Source organism: Callionymus lyra, chromosome 18 (genome assembly GCF_982586985.1).
Source record: "Callionymus lyra chromosome 18, fCalLyr1.hap1.1, whole genome shotgun sequence".
Lineage (NCBI taxonomy): Eukaryota > Metazoa > Chordata > Actinopteri > Syngnathiformes > Callionymidae > Callionymus > Callionymus lyra.
The window spans coordinates 19,205,129-19,225,200 of record NC_141835.1 but is presented as its reverse complement, the minus strand read 5'-3'; the positions used below and the strand labels follow the sequence as shown (position 1 = coordinate 19,225,200).

General features: G+C 38.4%; 2 protein-coding genes across 4 annotated transcripts; both read right to left on the bottom strand.

The window, feature by feature from the left end:
• Nucleotides 1-1,489: 1,489 nt before the first annotated feature.
• On the bottom strand, nt 1,490-14,828 carry tulp4b (TUB like protein 4b). Of its 3 annotated transcripts, XM_087780508.1 has the most exons (16): nt 14,774-14,827; nt 14,097-14,338; nt 13,230-13,499; nt 11,697-11,825; nt 11,462-11,623; nt 11,196-11,376; nt 10,989-11,096; nt 10,758-10,924; nt 9,561-9,785; nt 8,563-8,797; nt 7,465-7,588; nt 6,747-6,840; nt 6,250-6,343; nt 6,022-6,165; nt 1,960-5,210; nt 1,490-1,622 (listed from the first exon to the last, which is right to left on the bottom strand). In XM_087780508.1, the coding sequence occupies exons 2-16, from the start codon at nt 14,112-14,114 to the stop codon at nt 1,506-1,508; spliced, it is 5,319 nt and encodes a 1,772-aa protein (XP_087636634.1). In that variant the 5' UTR covers nt 14,115-14,338; nt 14,774-14,827; the 3' UTR covers nt 1,490-1,505. The 3 variants fall into 3 exon arrangements, with proteins under 3 accessions (XP_087636634.1, XP_087636632.1, XP_087636633.1); XM_087780506.1 differs by having other exon boundaries at nt 10,989-11,376; nt 14,774-14,828; XM_087780507.1 differs by lacking the exon at nt 14,774-14,827 and adding an exon at nt 14,404-14,453 and having other exon boundaries at nt 10,989-11,376.
• Nucleotides 14,829-15,451: 623 nt separating this feature from the next.
• On the bottom strand, nt 15,452-17,561 carry myct1b (myc target 1b). The gene is made up of 2 exons (XM_087779929.1): nt 17,420-17,561; nt 15,452-16,139 (listed from the first exon to the last, which is right to left on the bottom strand). The coding sequence occupies exons 1-2, from the start codon at nt 17,472-17,474 to the stop codon at nt 15,658-15,660; spliced, it is 537 nt and encodes a 178-aa protein (XP_087636055.1). The 5' UTR covers nt 17,475-17,561; the 3' UTR covers nt 15,452-15,657.
• Nucleotides 17,562-20,072: the final 2,511 nt, after the last annotated feature.

Below are 20,072 nucleotides of genomic sequence, written 5' to 3'. Positions count from 1 at the left end.
CTTAAAATTTAAAATGAAACTTTAAAAAATAATTAACTGTTATAAGTAACGATGTGCGTCTCTTTGTACATTAGCACCAAATATACATCTCTTTAATAAAACAGGGTGTAATGAACTCTAACATCAATATAGTTAGTAAACATTTTATCTTACAAAAGCACTATAGAAGACATAAGCAAATCATTCAAGTAAATTTCTCTCAACTAAGTGTGTAAATCAGCTTCTTCTTTTTTTTATTTTTGCAAATAAGCTTCTGCAGCACTGGCTGTTCAGAGTGGAAAAAACAACATCCACTCGTATGCAATTTTCAAGTAAAGTCATGTACATCCAGGCATCCATAAGACATCATAAGTCTTCTTTTTCTTGTTTGTTCATTAATTGGTTTACTTAGGGGTCTTCAATGCGGACCATTAAACATCTTCAAAAAAACAAACAACATGTGTGTGTATTCAGTTAAATTAAAAGTGTTCTAGTTTTGGAAACCTCATTAAATATCAATAAACATGAGTGGAGCAGTGATAAATTGAGTAAAATATATAAGGTTAGGAATACATTAATAACGTAAAATATATTAGGTAAACATAAATGTAAAACATATAAAGTAGTTTATTTAGCAACTGAGATTCGCATTTTACTTAAATTAAATGTAAAAAATTAAATAAATATTAAGTCACCTGGTAAAACTGTAACATATATATGTAACAAGCATCATTTCGATACTCTATTTTCAATACATTATACGATATCATACTTTATACTTTATATACATTATACCACATGTTTTGTATCGAAAATGTATTTAAATGTATTAGAAGAAGAAAAAAAAGGAGAATATAACACCTTTTATGAAATTCAACCAAATATATAAAGAAAAATAATACATTTGGCATAGAAAATAATGTGACTGTAACATTCAGATGTAAACAAACTCACAGGTTAAAGGCCCCTAGTGAAAGCTCAAAACCTGACACACCGTGTTTATGTTATAAGTGTAAAGTGGAGTCTTGAAGACAGAACGTTGAGACATGAATACAGTATGTTTCGATTTAACTGCTAAGCCCAGTACATACAGCATAAATGGCCCATTCTGGTGTTACCATAAGACCAAGATCATGAACAATTCTTACAACTTACAACAAAGGTAACAGACATTTGCGAATATTAAGCCAAAGTATGATCATCTATTGACGAAAAAACAAGAGAGCAGTGATTTCTGAAAAAGATTATATGGCTTTTTTTTTTTAAAGATATAAGTCTAGTTTGAAATTAAACTCCAATTTTCTTTGGCACTATCAGTTTTTATGGCACTAAGAGAGTTATTTCTTACAAAAGAAAAAATACTGACCAAACTGATAGTTTTTTTTTTATATTTTGTTAAAATTATCACAGATACATTATTTATAGTCACTTAATGATATCATAATTACTGTTTGTTTTTTTGCTTTTTTTGTCTTTTTTCACGAAGTGATAAAAAAATGATAACTCAGGATTCTATTTTCACTTTTTCACTTCAGCCTCTGAGTCACATTTGCCAAGGCAACAGCAAACGCCTGCACAGCTGAGAAAGGATACTGGAAATCCAAAATATAAGCATTTCCATCGATTCTTCCAAACTGCATCACCTGAAACCAAAATAAAACAGATGTTGCGATGATAAAATAACTGTAGGAATTCATTGGTTTGACAAAAAAAATATACAGTACATGGTGGAACCAAAAATAAAAAAAATGAATAACATCACAATAATGGTTCTATGCTTAGCTGTCGCAAAAAAGAATCATACATTCCTGGAAAGTGTGATAAGCTCATTCACTTACAGAAGAAATATGAAAGTAAATGACATTATGACTGATGGACATTTGAGAGTCCCAATTAACTTTTAATTCCAAACGTGTGCCTATTAAAAAAATAAGCTCCAAAATCGAACTTTGGTTAAATACTTTTAAAGGATTTTCCTACCTGTCTACCGTCCAGCTCAATCTGAAAGTTCTTGGCGGACTCTTGGGTGACTCTCCCCCCGAAGTCCAGCTGGTAAACTTGTGTGGCTTCATTCCATAATGGCTGCTTGTTGGCCATTACGTAGACAAACCCTTGACTGCCCAGACTACGATCTTCTCTCTCGTTGGCTTTCCGGCACTTGATCTCTTCCAACTCACTTGCCAATCTCATGCTGCGCTTGTTCTTCCAGCTCTTCTTGCTGCTTTGATTCTGGTTCATGAGCTCATCGCCACTGATGAAGAGTTCTGGTTCGCTCTCTGAGCTGTCCTGGAACTCATTTGTGGTCCGGCTCATCTTTTTGGTTTTATTGAGCTGCTCCCTCGACCCTTTCGGCTTCTTCTTCTCTCTGCCACCAAGTCTTGGGCTGGAAATGAGAGTGTTGAAGTCTGAGAGTGTGCGGCCATCCTTTTTGGACTTGCCCTCGGAGATGGAGGTCATGTTGGCTTCATCAGCTCGACTGTCTACCCTTTTACGACTCTTCTTGTTGAAACGTTCTGACTCATGTTGCACTGGGCTTTCTGTCAAAGATGATGGCTCTTGGAAGTTGCTTGCTGATTCTGCCAAATCCTCCGGAGCACTTTTGGGTGGTGGCTCAGTCGGCAGAGGAGGAGGAGGCACAGGAGGTGGTGCCGTTGGAGGGGGATGGGACAGAATTGGTTTCTCTAAAACTTGATGATTTTTAGTGGGCAAAGGTGGTGCCGGTGGATCTTGCATTGGGGGTGGGCAAGGGTAAGGGTTCCAGGGATGAAGACTAACAGGGTGCAGCTGAAGACCAGCACAGGAGCTTGCCCCTGGATACATAGGAGGAAGGGGGCAACAAGCGATATTTGCAAGATTTGTGGAGTAACCTTGTGACAACGTAAGGTTTGGATCTTGTTGAGAAAAGGGGGATAACATTTCATTTGGAGGAGGGTTCTGTAGAGTCTGTAGTTGTGGTCCAGTGCGAGAAACAGTAGGAGGGCATGGAGTGAGTGAAATCTGATAGCCTGATGGAAATGTTAGTGTGCTTGTGTTTGGACCGGATGTTGATTTATTGGCCAGGACAAAAGGCAGCTGAGTTATGTCCAAGTGTTGTGCTTGACTGATGATAAGAGATGGTAGTTTATGCGAGGAAGAAGAGGGAGCCAACACGGTTTGCTCTGGACTAAGCCAGAACTCCCCCGCGGTAGACGTGTCCCACTGGTAGGGAGGTGGACGCTTGGCTGACAGGTTGACATCACCCAGAGTCAGCTGGCTTACCGATTTTTCGAGGTGACACTTCTGATTGAGGGTCTCATCTTCAGTAAAAGCTGAGTTGACATAAACAGTGCGGTCCCTGTTATTATCAGCAGGACTCATCAAACTGTACGATGACTGTGAGGCCAGCGGTGAGGAATTCTTTGAGTGTACAATAATGGTGCTGTGATGTGCACCTTTACCCGGAGGGAAATCCTGCCTTACTACAGTGCCCCCAGCAATGCCACTACTCGTTGTCCCTCCACCACTGACGCTTACACTGGTGCTGCTGCTGTTACTGCTGCACTGTGTACAGGTGTACAACGCAGACGGCACCCTCTGCTGGTATCCCAATGCCAATGAATTGTTTATTTTAGCTTTGGTGGGCAAGGTCCTTGAGCTTTCCATCATCTGTGAGACTTTAAGTCCACCATCCCGACGTTCTCTGCGGAGGGTGGCATGAATCAAGCTGTTGTCGATCCTCTGAGGAGGAGGAAGAGTAGCAGTGGCTGCATTAGCCGGATCAGGATACGGGGGAGGTTCCCCACTGGGTATTGAGTATCTAGGAACAGACAGCCGACTTAATGTTGCTGAGCTATAAGGAAGTTGGACCTTTTTACTGTCGGATGATGTAGCTTTAAGAGTTGCTGAGCCACTGATACCATGGCTAGAGTACATGTTTTTGTTGCGAACAAGACGCCTACGAGGTCGACAAACCTCCTCCACGTTGCCACTACTGTCAAAGGTTGTAATTCGCTCATATCCGAGAGGGGTTGGATATTGTAATGTCACAGGGTGAAGCAAGAACTCGTCTTTTTTCAAACATGTGTCAGGGGTCAGAAGACTTGGGTTGTCACAGTTAGTGACAAGTGTTTGAGGAGTCGTTGCTGCGGTAGCTGCAGCTGCTGAGACAGTGCCTGGGTATGGTGGTGGGGGGTTCACCTTTCTCATCTCCACAGAACCATTTCTAATACTAAAAGAGGGTGGAAGAGTCCTTGGTAGACTAGGGTGTAGGAGATGCCCCAGATCTCTCTCTAGTCCAGGTTCAGATGTAGGTGGAGGAGGAATCTGTGGAAGAAGATGAATCTGTTGCAAAGCAATGGTTGGGTAGCTAGATGGAGGAGGGGGCAATACCATCTGCATCTTAAGCTGCTGCTGCATTTGTTGGTGCTGCCTCTGCATTTGTTGATGTTGCTGTTGGATCTGTTGATGCTGCTGCTGAAGCTGCTGCTGCTGTTGCCTCATCTCCTGGATCTGCTGACGAATCTGCTGCTGCTGGTGCTGCATCTGTTGCTGCTGCTGCTGCATCTGCTCGTGCTGCATAATCATCTGTTGCTGCTGATGCTGTAATTGTTGTTGGTGGTGAAGCTGATGGCTAGAAACTGCCTGCTGCTGGTGCTGCTGCATTTGTTGCTTGACTTGTTGCGAGTGTTGTTGGAGGAGCGTCTGCTGATGGTGCAGCTGCTGGAGCTGTTGTTGCAGCTGTTGTTGCGGTTGTAGTTGTAGTTGAGACGCAATCTGCTGCTGTTGGTGGTGGTGCATTTTCTGTTGTTGCTGCTGTTGTGTCTGCATCTGGAGCAACTGTTTGGACTGCAGATGTAGTGAGTGAGATCGCTGTTGGTGTGGCTGTGGTGGAGGATGATGTGGTGGTGGGGGAGGAGGGAGTGTACCAGGGAGTAGAGGACCCATCTCCATTCCGTTAAATACGGCCTGACCAGGGTCACTATACCTCGCTGGTATTGGGTATGGTGAAGGTATACTATCCTTGCTGTTGTCTGAGGAAGTGACAGAGGCTGCTGCTGCAGCTGCCACAGCTGCTGCTGTAGCAGTCGGGTTGGTCAGCACATCAAGCTGAATGTTCTGGTTTGCTAGAAGGGACTGAACCAGCCCAATGCTCTGGGTGGGAGACATAGCCTGAGCAGGGCTGTGAATTGGGGCGATGGGGATGTTGACCGTGCAGGGGGGATTGTCTCCTGCAACCCCTGAAGCCCCCATCACTTGAGAAAAGAAAAAACTTATTTTAATGAAAAGGTTCCTACTCAGAGGTATCAGAGTTTGAATGATGGTATAGTATTAGGAAAGCTATGTTCCAAGAGTATATATGAATAAAGTAGTGATGGTTGGATGAGCCCTCTTGAAACAGCTGATGAGTTATTATTTTAAAGTGTCTTAATTTTGCAAGGTCACTAAACAACAGTCTCTGTTTATCATCTTTGACTAATTAAATGAAACCTGGCGCTATTCTCAAACTTAGAGTGCCCCAGTGACCTTTTAAAATGAAGACACTATTTCATTGTCATTATGATACACAGTGGCGCAGGGCTCTGGGGCGACACCCTCCTGTTGCCATGGCTTTTTTTTTCTTTTAAATATCCTTTTTAAATTTTGTTTCCTATTCTTTTTTAGTTTTTAAATGATCACAAAAGTGATGATTTTGTGTAATTGTAGAACTCCTCACACAGATAAATGACACTTGCATTGATTCACATTCTGCTCATAATCTTGTTTTTTTGTCTTTATTCTATATATGTGGTCCATTTCTGTCACGTTTTTATAACTAAGCTAAATTTAACCGAGAAATGTTGCCTATGATTATGATCTCGAAGCGTCGCAAAAAACAATTCTGATAGTTGCAATACATAAAGGTGCATGCATGAGGCCATGTTACCCATCACTATTATATACATCATGTTACTGCAAATTGTAAATTATTAATGTGAATGTGAAAAAAAACAAAGTGTTTAGCAGTGTAATAAAAACTCTCCAACACTGGAGATATGGTACATAAAGATACCATCACGTACTCACCCGGCATATCATCCTCATCTTCACTGAAAACATTTGGATTGAACACAGGCAGGCTCATGAAGTCATGTGATATCTTTCTGACTTCTGGGAGATAGATTGTCATCTGCCTTGGTTGCAAATGAAGCAGACTTGTCTTATAAATGACTGAAACACACAAATGTGGCAAATCATGCAGAAAGTTAAACTCTTATTAAAGTCATGTTACTTCATGTGTTCTTTATTGTTTACCTGCACCCAGATTGGCTGGGAGGAAAGAAGCAAGGCCAAGTATTTTGAACTTGGTTCCCCAAATATTGGATGTGACCTGAGCTAGGTAGCTGTGCTGTAAAAAATAAAGAACATACATTTAACATTTATGTATGATGCAAAAACCTAATCCTCAGGCGAATGTGGACTTGGAAGGAAAGTCATCTTCAGATTCTCCTGGCACATCACAGCGTGATTCTGTGGCAACTCTATGGTTCCTAGATCTAGTTACAGCTGGTGGTAAATGGTTTTCTAACCACGATGCCCTCTGTGCCTGAGGACTGAAGGCTGAGGTGGAGAAAGATTAATGTCTCTCTCCAGAAATCTCTCTCCACCTCTGCCTCAATGGGGGCTATAACCCAAAATGAAACCTGTTAATATGTATTGCACATATTTGTAGAACTAGAGTTATAATATTCTACTGGTGTTTTTTTTCAATAAAGTTTACAAGTATAAAACCTATCAACATAGTTTATTACCTCAGTGAAAGCATCCATTGAGAACCGTGGTGAACGTTGACCTTCCTGGCTAACACGGGACATTTTGGGAGATTTCCTTGAATCCATGTTCATTCTGAAATAAAAAAAACAAGAACTCATTGTCTGTTTTTTTCAGTGGTAGAGATTATAACACATGAGGCAAATTTACGAGGAAATATCATTGCTGAGTCATTGTAAGACCCCTGCAAATTATTCTTGAAGACTATATTTTTTTTTTTTAAATATAGTAAATCAGCAAGACTATAATTTGGATTTAGAAGTCTTGGTGTTAGAAAATTTGATAAGAAGACCAAGGACATAAAAGATAAGTATGAGTAGAAGTATCTTCTTTTGTATCCTTAATTCGCAGATAAATTAAAATAAGAAGTGTTTTAATGAAAAGAAGCAATTTATTTGCGTCCTTTTTTTTTAAACAAATATCTAATTTAATATTATCCATGTAGATATTGGTGCATCCCTATTAAAAAAGAGTAAAGAGTTCATCTTATTGTATTTCTGCTTGCAAAATAACTTGTCACATTGTAGACGGTGACTATTTGCACACATGTTGATAATCAGAGAATATAAATTTGAATTTCGGGGTAATTGAACCAGCAACTTAGCCACAACAGCACAACTTCATTGTATACTTTTTGTATACCCAGCCGTGGATTTTATGAAGCTAATTCACTGAAATTTAGTCAACAGTTTTTCTCACCTGCTTCCTCTGGATAACTTTGGAGACTTCTTGCCCACCCACTCATCACTCAGCTCAATATCACTGGAGTCTGAGCAGTTGCAGCTGTCAGCGTAGGAGATCATTGGATTCACACAAACCTCCTCTGTAACCAGAAACATCTCAGCATTTATCCCATTTTACAACAATAAACATACAATTTATATATTCTTTACACAAACATATTTCTAGAAACTTAAAGGTCAACTAATGTGTTGATTTAAGTGTATCTTGTACCTCTATTGAATCATCAGCATGTGTCTGTTTGTACAAAACTCTCTTTTCATTGAAATATTTACATTAGAACAAGTGCATGAGCATTTGATTTGTTTTTCTGGAGATTAAATCTTGTTTAACATAACAATACCCACTCCTCTGTGATTGGTCAAACATACAGGTTTGTAAGTAAGTAAGTAAGTAAGTCATTTATATTTGTACCATTATTACGCCATTATGGGCTCCACTCTCGTAACATCTGGTTCGTCGAGATTTCAGACTTGTGAAATCTCTTCAAAACATTATCATGATGAGGGACTTACTGATTCTTAGAGAGGAAGACTTATAAGGTTCTCTGGGAACAGTACAAGTCCGTTATTTTGTTTGGACTAAATAACCATTTATCCATTACACCCTCTATCTTACTTCTCTGCATAGGTGGGTATCATTTAGGTTTCATTAGCTGCCGATTTCCCTATGACTATGTCTCTAAGCTGGCCTGGGAACGCTTCTCAGATGATGTTACTTCGGAGAGGAAAATCTTGACTTCACTGCTGAAGCTGTTGAACCTACCCCGGATAAAGACGACATGAACACCAGTACTTTTGAAACTGTGCCAGAGTTGCCTGAAATGGTGCTTAATAAATAAAACCAAATGTTTAAAAACATTTAAATTCAAGTAGAATGTCTTGAAATTGGATTATCAAATGAAAATCATACATTGGCTTAACTCTGATAGCAACAGACACCTGTACCCATCTCCCAACTATCTCCATCTAAGTAATTTCAGCCAATCAGTTTCAAATTCATAATCCAAAACAACAATGTTTTATGAATCAAAATCCCACCCACACTTAGACCCACCTGCTTTACTGTCACTTTTGGGATCCATAATGACAAACTCTGGCCGCAACTTGCTGATGCGCCTCCCTTTCAGAATGGGCACCAATCCACCTAAATATTCAAGGTAGAGGGTGTAGCATGGTCCTCCAGCCTCTGGGCTATCTTCCGCTCGTTTCATGGTGCAGTGCAGCCTCTCATTCCCAGATGTGGGATAGCTGACGAAGTCGCGGATATTGTTTGGATCAGGAATAGGTGGCTGGAACAGATACAGAGTAAAGGCAAAGTCAGGTGTCTTCAACTATTGACTTCAGAGCCACATTTAGCGCTTGAGTTCAATTTAGGCACAGAGATGTAAGAATAAGAATTGATCAAAAAGTACTACGCTAGAGTGTGTTATCACATTTATTTAACCACACACATTAACATGTGTGTAAACCATTGCGTAATATGAGCTGGAAACAGAATTGAATCTAAATGATATAAACAAGGTTTACTCAGATAAGCCATCAGGAAAAACACAGTTATCTTCTCTGTGTTTTTCCGGTTGTGACTTTTGTTTTTGCCTTTCGGATTATTAATAATTTGACCATAAACACGCACACTGAACAGTTTTTTTTTTTTTTAATCGGACATACTATGATAATCTGTATTTGCTCTCTCCTTGTACGAGTAAAATTATTGTGACTTTAAACTATCCCCAAAATCAGTTGTGTTCCAACTCTATAGTTTCCTAACCTTACATGAACAAATAATATCCATTCAATTCATTATTTATTTAAGGTGAAATAGGTATGAAGGGCTACTCAGTTTTAATGTAAGATAAAGTGTAATATTTGTTGATATAAAATCTTCCTGGTCAGTGAAGAGTTTGGAGCATAACAAGTTAAAGACAAAAACTGACCTTAAGAAAGTAAGATTATATTTATTAAATGTAAAAAATGATGGTGTAAGCTTCAAATTTGCAAACCACTGGAAAATGTGGCTGTAGCAGACTCGGATGAAAGGAACAATCAACGCACCTTGATAGTGGGTATGAACGCTGAAGTGACGTAGGAGCAGAGCAGGGAAGGCATGTTTAGTTTCCCTACATCCTTCTCTTCTCTCAGAGCACTGGCTATTCCCTGCTGGCACAGGAGCTGGAGACTGGCCACCCTGTGTTCCACTCGCACCACATACAGAGCTGGTCCACAAGCCAGGAACACCCGTGAGTCTCTGTGACCCCAACAAATGGTGGTGATGGGTCTCTAAAAAAAAAGGTAGAGATATTTGCATTACAGAAGAGTTAAAAAAACATGATGCTATTCATTTGATCTTGAACACAGCATTACAGTATTAAACTCAAACTACTGTTATACCTGACTACCTGATAAAGCTTATCATAATTGATCCATATTTGATTGAGTCTACTTTATTTACAATGATGTCAGCTATGTTTATCTTTTTGTCTTAACAAAAGGGAGCTGCTGTCTCACCTGCAGCTGATACAGAACTCTGCAGCGCGAATTCTTACCTGCTCTAGTAGAAGAACTCACATTTCTCCGACCCTTAAATCTCTTCACTGGCTGCCAGTTTCTTTCAGGATTCATTTTAAAATTCTCGTCTTTAGTTTCAGATGCTATTCATGGTCAGGCTCCTCCTTACATCACTGATCTGATCCAGCCTTACATCCCTGCTCTGAGGTCTATGGATCAGAATCTACTGATGGCTCCTAAGCTTTGGAACGATCTTCCTCTCCCTCTGCTTTTGATGTATCTACTGACTCCTTCAAGAAACATCTCAAGACATTTTTATTTGTGCAGGCTTTTTCCTTATTTTATGAGACTCTTGTGTTTGTCTCCGTGTTGTTTACCTTTTAAGAATTTATTTTATTGGGTCTTTTTTGATTGTTAGGCGCTTTGTGACACTGGTCTTGAAAAGCGCTCTGAAAAATACTTATTATTTACGTACTTACTTACTATATTGTTGAGTCATTATTGTAGTTTGTTATTAAAGGAATTATTTTAAGCGATAAAACCAGAATATTTAGATCAGTTTTAAAGAATGTGATCTCTGTTACTTACTAGGTAGAAAAGCCAGATCATTTAACAGAGAAGCATACATGTTTGGTTTTTTTTAGATACATGGTTTTAAACCTATTTTTTACATCATCCATTTAACACCTGGTATTTCTGTTTATTATTAGAAAATGTCCTCTTTAGGAGCAGCATTACACTCACCTGTGCTGGAGTTTCCAAAGTGTAGATGTGTTCTCCTTGAATGTTGTAAAACTTCACCAAGGCATTTCTCATCATAGAGGCACAGGCAGAATCTGAAGTCATTCCATGTCTTTCCATTCCAGCTACAGCCAAAAGGTCCCCCTGTGAGCACCACTGGGCCTCCACATCTGAAGGAGCGTTGTTTAAATGAGTCTTTCTAAAGATTCTATTTTGGGAAATATTTCAAAGTACCTTTCAGCCCTGAGTTGATAACAGCAGGAGAGAGATCGTCATAGTTGTTCATCAAACTAATGTCTCCTGATAGGAAGGTGACAGTCAACAAAGGCTTGACTCTGCGCACTGCAAAGAGGAAATCAAAAAGACATTTGTCAGGTATATATATACCTAATTTGAAAAGAAGAAGAAGAAAAGAAGTCATATATTTAAGTTTGTTTTTACCAAAAGGCATAAAAATGTCATCAGAGTCTGTGTCACTCTCTGTGCTGTCTTCCACCAGGAAGTCTGGACAGTTCCAGGACATGCCAACGATTCCGTCCGACTCGTGTAGGAGAACGTGTGCAATCATCCGTCCATGACAGTCCATCACTATGACCTGACCATCGGCTGTACCAAACAGAACCTGAGTTTGTCCAAAATAAAGAGATCAAATTAATACAATGAATTTAAACGCTAGTGTGAAATCTGTTTTTAGCTCATGGACGTACCTGCTGATCATCCGGTGTCCAAATGCCACATGTTATCTGACTTTCTAGGTTAATTTCAGAGGACCAGTGTCGTTGTCCGCTCACTGAACCCACTAACACGAATCCATCCCTGTAGGCAATAAGAGCCTGGGTGCCGTCGTGCGACCAGGTGAAGTCGCTCACCTGTAACCGAGAACCATATTATTTGACAGTCAAACAAAGAGACCTATATTCAACACAAGGATTCAACACTCACCTGGGCACCCCTATCATTCACCAACTCCACTGACCACCGTCCTTCATACTGAATCCACACAAAAATACCTCCTTCCATATCACATGTCGCTAATTTTTGAAAGGGTTCATTCCAGCGCACTAAGACAACCTAGAAGACAACAAGACAGTTTTTAATAACACAGATGGCTCTCTAATATAGTATAGATATTATAATCATGATTATCAGAAACAGCAGAAAATAGTATTTCTGTGACGGAAAACAAGGATTCATTAGTTTATTTGGCTGATGTGTTGGGCTATTCCATGCCATGCCATGCCCTACCGTATCCTCCAATACCATTTTTTACAATCCCAAACAGTACCCTCCCATATCATACCATACCATGCCATGCCATACCATACCATGCCATGCCATACCATACCATACCATACCATACCATACCATACCATACCATACCATACCATACCATACCATACCATACCATACCATACCATAACATACCATACCATACCATACCATACCATACTCTCTCAAACCATCCCATCCCATACTCTCGCATACCATCCCATACTGTACCCTACACTCTATTTATTACAATCCCAAACAGTACCATACCATACCATACAATACCATACCATACCATACCATACTCTCGAATACCATTCCATACCGTACCCTCCCATACATCCTACATTATACCATAGCCTACACTCTATTTCTTACAATCCCAAACAGTAACGTACCATACCATACCATACCATACCATACCATACCATACCATACCATACCATACCATACCATACCATACCATATACCATACCATACCATACCATACCATACCATACATACCATACCATACCATACCATACCCTACCCTACCCTACCCTACCCTACCCTACCCTACCCTACCCTACCCTATCATACCATACCATACCATACCAGACTCTACCATACCATCCCATACCGTACCCTCCCATACATCCTATACTATACCATAGCCTACCCTCTATTTCTTACAATCCCAAACAGTACCCTCCAATAGTATAGCATAGCATAGCACTGCTTTCGTTTTTGGCATTTTACATGAGCGGTTGCCACGCAAGTCAACTTGTTCCTGATCTGCATTGCGCATCCTCTCTAGTCATGCCAATTTCATTCGTTCCTCATCATTATCATTATAATTTCTAAATTGGTGGAGTGAGACCGACTACTCTGTTCTGTTGTCCTTAACAAGCAGTAGCCCAATTTTGGCTTACGTCATGCCAGATGAGCAGTCCTTGGTAGCCCACTCATCAGTGATGCAGTTCACATTCTTCAATTTCGCTTTTGATACTGACCCCTCCATTTACATCACACAAGGCCATATGGCTCATATGATCACTGGGCTTGATAGAAATCTAATACACAGCCTGTTCATTTAAAATAATAGTGTACATGATATAGTTTACAGGATATCGCAACCTGAGGTGAACTTTTCCACTGTACGTTTGTTGCTTCTTTCTGACAATTAAAATGAATTAAAAAAAATACATTTTAGTGAAATAATCCCACCTCACTGTTGTGTCCACGGAGGTTAAAATTGATTCTCTGTGGTGTACTTCTGTCCCTCCTGCAATGACTGGATGTAAAAGTCACCCCAACAACTCCTCTCCCGTTCCCGGTGGCGAGCCAGCCCTCCTCATAGTACCTCCTGCGGCACACCGGCTTATCTTTCTCGCTCTTTGGGACTCGTCCTTTCCACGAGAGGCAGAGGATGTTGGAGTCACTGCACAGGATGGGACCATGTTCCACGGCAGCCAACATCCCTACTGATTGACCAGGCTGGAAGAGAAGCCAACAGAATTTTTTAAAAACAATTGGATATTTCATTGTTTCAGATACAAGAAAATTAAATCCATTCTCTCTGCTCTATTAGTGCTGGTCTACGTCCACACCTAATAGATAAATGATCTTCCTTTTGACAATTAGAAACATAATAACTTAAGCCACATATGAATTATTCACTTTACACTCGCCATTCACATGATGGACATTTAAAACCAAATAGAAAACATCTGTTTTTCTATTTAAATCCAAAGTTTTCAAGCTTGGAACTTGTCTTTGCTCATGATTAATGTGCTGAGATCCCCAACATCAGCTTTACTCACTACTGCTAAGCAAATAACTTTTTCCTTTATACTGCTTGTGTCTTAGATTGAATTAATAACTTTACTTACGTACTTGTATGCTTAGTGACAATATGTTAACAGTGTGAAGGTAAAGATTAATCATATGGACAATTCAGAAACCAATTCAAAGTACCAAGCTGTTTTAATATTATGCGTGCATTAAGAAAATATTGAACTTTTCTGTGATTTATTGTCTTTAACGGAAAGATATGGCCTATTTGTGAAATGGAGAAAACAGTGATGCTCTTACCTCATAGTTCCTGGACATGATGAATCAAAATCCCTCCATTGTTGGTGTTCATATTTACATTCAGATGGTGGCCTGACGGCTGAATGGCTGCTCTGGTTCTATTCCCTCTAGTCAAAGTCTTGTGAGCATAAGAAGCGTCATATAGATGAAGATATTTTGGATGTCTGTGGTCATTTACTCAAAACATGTTATCAGTCCAAATAATGACTTGAGCGCAAGATAATTCCTCGGTTCTCGATGTCCTGTTTTGGGAGACACAATGAAAAACATCTATATTAAAGCGCTATTCCAGAAACATTGCACCAACCTTGAAATTCATTCAGTTCATGTCCCATCGTGTTTCCATGCAACACCATCTCTGCATTGAAGAATACAGTCTCTCTCCATGGATACTGATGCTGCCTGTGTTTTTTTGTAAAACCTCAGAGCAGCTGTGCCAGTGCAACACAAATTGAGAATACAGGACTAGAAACTGATCAGTAAAAAAGATCAAGATATAGCTCTACGGTGTATAATAAACAAAATCCTATTTATATAGTTAGTTTCCTCTGTATTTAATGAGGACTCGTTTGAGATAATACGATTCTTTGTGACACTCTGATGGAGGAAATTTTAGCAAGTTATATGACAATGTGAATTAGGGTGTAAATTGAGGCAGACGCTGCAGTAGTACATACCTAAGATCCAGGGATGCTGTGCGCGCAGGATGGTCGTGTTGCCAGCGTCCCTTCTACTGGCGCACTTCAGGGGCTGTGGCTTTAAACCGGGTTGCCATGTCTCCGAGAATAAGAAAAAAAACTGTAGCGTCTGTTATCGTGTTTAGAGCTAAATAAGGTTCTTCTAATGATCATGAATAATTCTCAGGATTGAACATTTAAATGTAATGGTAACTTTAATTTATAAAAGAAACGAATGAAAGGAATGGTTTCCAGCGAATTAAACAGTGGATTTATTAAACATGGCAACCCTAGAGAGCGCTTCGCAGTCAGTAACAATATGGACATGACGTCCACGTACATTTATACTGTATATGTAATCCAACATTTACGTTTAAAATACACAATATTCATTGATGAATGGTGAATCTTACAGGTCAAATACAAAGTTCTACTTTTTTCAGAATCTTAATCAGAATTCCTTTATTGCCAGTGTTTTAAACACAACACAGGATTATTTTTGGTGGCATTACAGAATAAAACAAATTATACGAACCGAATAACAAATAATTATTAAGATTAAATTAATAAAAAAATAAAATAAAAGACATAAAGTGGCATATTAATAATGAAGAATTCATAAAAATGAAATAAAATATAAATTATTCTAATTCTCATTTATGATGATTTCCCTATTACACAGTATTATGGTGTTGAATCAAAAAGTGAACGATCATGAATGATCACGAATAATAAGTGGAACAAAGACTCATATAAGTGAAAGCTTGTATTTTTATTCAATTATAAACCTTGTGAATTATAGGGCTGTCACTGACAACAAATAAAAGTTAAAATCTCCCAGGATGGATCAAAAAAGGTTTTTATTCAGATTTTTTTTTCTTATTTTAAGTACAAGTTTCCTCATAGGCATGGATAACACTGTCATATGCAGGTGGAGGGGTCTGAGAGGGGAGGAATCCTTTAAGTCCATTGTTGCCCAACCAGAAGGAATGTCTTTTATTTGGAACAAGGGCTGCTGAGTCCGAGGTTCTAGGCTCATCAGCAATTTGGGTATCTTCTCCCATATCTTCAGTAGCTCTACTTCTCTTGGGCGTTGGTCGAAAGGTCGAGCTCTCTGTTCCTGGCTTACTCCCCAGTGGGCCTACTGGTTCCAGAGATGGCTGTCTATAGACGGAGAGAAAAGTGCTGCGGTACAAGCCTAGTTGACCACCGAGAGGGTTTTGGGACCGGGAGGATTTCTTCTTGAAAGATCTGGTGATCCTGGCCGAGGCCCTCTTTCTGGACGCCCAGGTCATCATGATGTAGACCAAAGCACCCAGCAGGAGCCCGACAAGGATGGATAGACAGAAAGCCAAGAGCATATCATCTGATAAATGAAAGGAGAAACATAAATACTAACATGCTTTTTCAAAACTCATCAAGTTGTCCATCAGAGGCAGCCGGAGTTGTCCTATTCAAGACTGACAACAAAGATTAAAAAAGGTCAAAACAGCAAACAAAATCATGTGTGTTTAAATAATAAAAAATAAAAAAAACAGAAAATACTATTATTTTGTATACTATTTTTATCTTAATTCAACAAGAGAAGTGCATTTCTCGATATCTCTACAGAATACTATGCGCAGACATAGTCCTATTTTTTCCATGTAAAATTATTCAAAGGAAGTCCATGGTCAAGGACTAGTTTTGGCTGTTTTTTTGTTTTTTTTTACTTCAATGCAATGTGAGTGGTTGGGTGGCATCCCAGCGCCCTCTACTGGTTATCACTACAAAATTGCCAAAATCCCGCAAAAAAGTATTTAAACCTCAATCTCACGTATTAAGGAGGCGAAGAGTTTGAATCACAGGTTTGAAATAGTTTCTTATTTGTAGTTTTAATGTGCATCCATCTGGAAACAGGAGAGCTATTGTGTCAAGATAATTCCACAATATAAAAATCTAATGTCAGTTGAAGCACCGAGTTTCCAATTAAATGCAGCAATTCAAAACACGAATATTAACAATCATTTGTAAGTATTCATTTAAAAAAAAAAAATTAAAAACTAATATGTATTTGTAAATAAAATAAACACTTCTGTGATCATCATTTTGTGTATTTAAAACAAACAAAACTATTTTTCATCTTTAAAACAGATACAAAATGAATTATTATTGGGACCATATCAAGGAGGCCCTGTGAACTAATAAAGCTAAACATGACTCTTTTCTCAATTACACAAAAATGTCTTCCTAAATTAAAAAAAGGATTGTGTAATAATTCTTGCTTTCATCTTACCAATACAATTTCTTAAGGTCTTTTCAGCCATCTTTAAAGTTATATTTTTTACATGTAAAGCTGTAACGTTTTTCTCTCAGTGAGTCTCTTGTCTTACCAAAGCAAACACAGAGTAAAACATTTTCATTTTACTTTCTATAATTTAATTTAATTGCATTGTCAAATTGGTGAAATTTCGAAATTTTGTCATCATAAATACAAAGATAATTATTTAAGAAACATGTCATTTCTAAAATAGGAAAGATTTTATAAACATCATTGACAACTAGGATTATTTCTTCTAACTTTTTGATTTTGAAAGTCACAATTCCCTGTAATCGCAAAACTCTACATCCAGGAAATGTAAAGGTTTACCAAGTAATTGCACTTACTCAAGTTGAATGACTTTAATATTTCCAAAAATGGATGTGTTTCATTATGTTCCATGGTCCTTCCACACTAGTGAAAAGTTTCCCTCTGAGCAGGCAGACCAACACCAAGCTTTTCCAAGACGAACTTCTGGATTCTTTTTTCCCCTTGCACAGTGGAGGAAACATTGCTCACTTCCTTCCTATTCTGGTTTTAAAATTAGAGCACAGCTTATCTGTGTGGGACAAGCCACATTGTTTCCTTTTGCATAATTCCCTCTGATAGATATATAGTTGTCTGAAAAGTAATAGTAAAATTGTTGTAACATAATTTTAAATAGTATAACATGTAAGATTTATTCAAATGACAAATATGTGCTGTTTGTGTAGAACTCCCTGGTTCTTTGATAAGCTGAACAAAGATGGTTCCATGGGAATCTGCGTTCTCTCAGTCTCTGAGGGGATATCCTTCCATTGTTGCCAAACTCCCATTTCACTTCTGCCCTTTCAGGCACACAATGTTCTCACACATTGAGAATCTGTCTTTTGTTCAAGGTTAAATGCGTTTTTGTGATTTTAATGAGTAGTTGATTGATTTTCCTCATGGTGAGTTAAGTAAATTAGATTGGTGTATTCATCATTTTCTCAAGTGTCTGATGATATTAAACATAAATTAATTTAATAAAAACAAGCTATGCAGAAGACAATTTCTCACTTACACATGTACATTTACCAATTTAGACATACAAAAAGGCTAATCTCAATACGGGCAAAATATCTTCATCAAATTCAATCAATCAAGGTAATATCCGCTTAAATAATTATATTTATTAAGAAATATTCTCAATATTAATACAGTTAATAAGAATTAAAATATATTTACGCATGTAAAATGGGTACAGATCAAATGTCAAATCGATTGTCCTATTGTGTATTTAGAAGCTACAGATAAAATAACTGAAGATTAATTTCAAAATGCTTAAATGTATATAAGAAAAGAAAAGAAAAAACATTTGAATGAATGTTCAGGTCTTGCAGCTGGGATTGGCGGCTCCATTTCCAGAGATGCCACATTATCGACTACAAAATTATAAGAGGCCTTAAAAAATATAAGCAATACGCCTTAAATCTAAGGTAAAAACTTTTTAAAAGTTTGGATATATTTTATCGTTAATATCAACATGAATCCAGATATTTTATCAACGTTAATATGCTAAAACTAAAAATATATTTGGGCAGAAAAAATACAAATAAAATACAATTTAAACAAGATTAAAATTCAAATCTTTAAACATCTAGAACAAAAAAAAATCCTTTCCAAATTCATCAGTTTTGGAAAATAGCCTTTAAGATAAATAATGTATGTTGTTGTAGTTGAGTTTCCGATTAAGACCTGTAGAGGTCACTGTGCGTTAACATATTGTGACCAACGACGTTTTGTGCGTTTTCCCTGTTTATGTCGTGAAATAATTGTGATCTAGAAACTTCATTCCAAACTTACTACAGAGCATAATTCAATCAAACAACTTAAATAAAGAATACTCATAAAACGGGGGGGAAATAATCTGGAAAAATAACAAGGGATATTGGCCGGTAAATCAAAAATATCTGTACTGTACATACTTTGCTCTAGAGTGTGTTATTTTGGTAAAAATATTAATACATCTAAAAAAAAAAGTGTTTCGATATGTATTTCATGTTTATATCAATTATTGATGTTGTATTAACTGGTGATTAAATAAACTTGGATAAAAAAATTGCTGTCCGTTTGTTCATTGATATTGACACATAAAATGATTTACGTCCCTCCTACTGTCGTTTATATGAAACTACGACAGTCGCCATGCCGGATTCCCGTCGTTGCCCATGGCAACCGTGCAACACATCGTCTAGTAGCGCCAGTGGCAAGTTGATACCGCGAGGTAGGAGCGCATTTCCTCATGATGTTAGCGACAGTTTAAAGTGTAAATAACAACATTTGTTGTTATGTTTTGTGTCGTAAACTTCACTCGCTTCAACTTCAACTCTTAACACGCTGTATTTTTTACGCCGCATCATGGTGTCTCAGTTAAACTCTCCACTTCCTGCCCCATCTTCAACTTCCTTTTTAGAGAACACCTTGCAAAATGAACCTTAGTTTTGAGTCGTTTTGCTCGCTTCAATGTGGAAATAACTCGTGTCACCCTGCTGGTGTAGGTGGGTTTGGATTGTGATAGCAGAAGCAGCAGGACGGAGAGGATGTCCCGGTCAGGACGAGGGTCGTGAAGAAGACCACCAGTCACCTTGTCACACACACAGCGTCAGGCAGAGAACGATGGCTGCTCCTGGGCTGTTCGGCAGGTCGTCTGTGGACATCGCTAATGTGATGCAGAAACTGCAGGGTAAGTGTTTGTTTTTTTGTTGAAAGAATGCATGTCTGCACTGCTGCTGCTGCTGCACCACTTTTGTGCTGATTCAAGGATGCACTGCTGCTCACAAGTTTGACAATATTTGCTGTCATAAGAATTGTAAAATAGTTGACTATAAATCCACACTGGGGCTGGATTCTTACTAGTACTATTCTCTTGCATATATTTTATTAAATGTCATTTCCCCTTTAATATATGCTATGGCCAAGTCAATTTATGTGAACTCTCTGTACATTAGATTGGTGAATAGTTGTGTTTGGTTAAAAGCT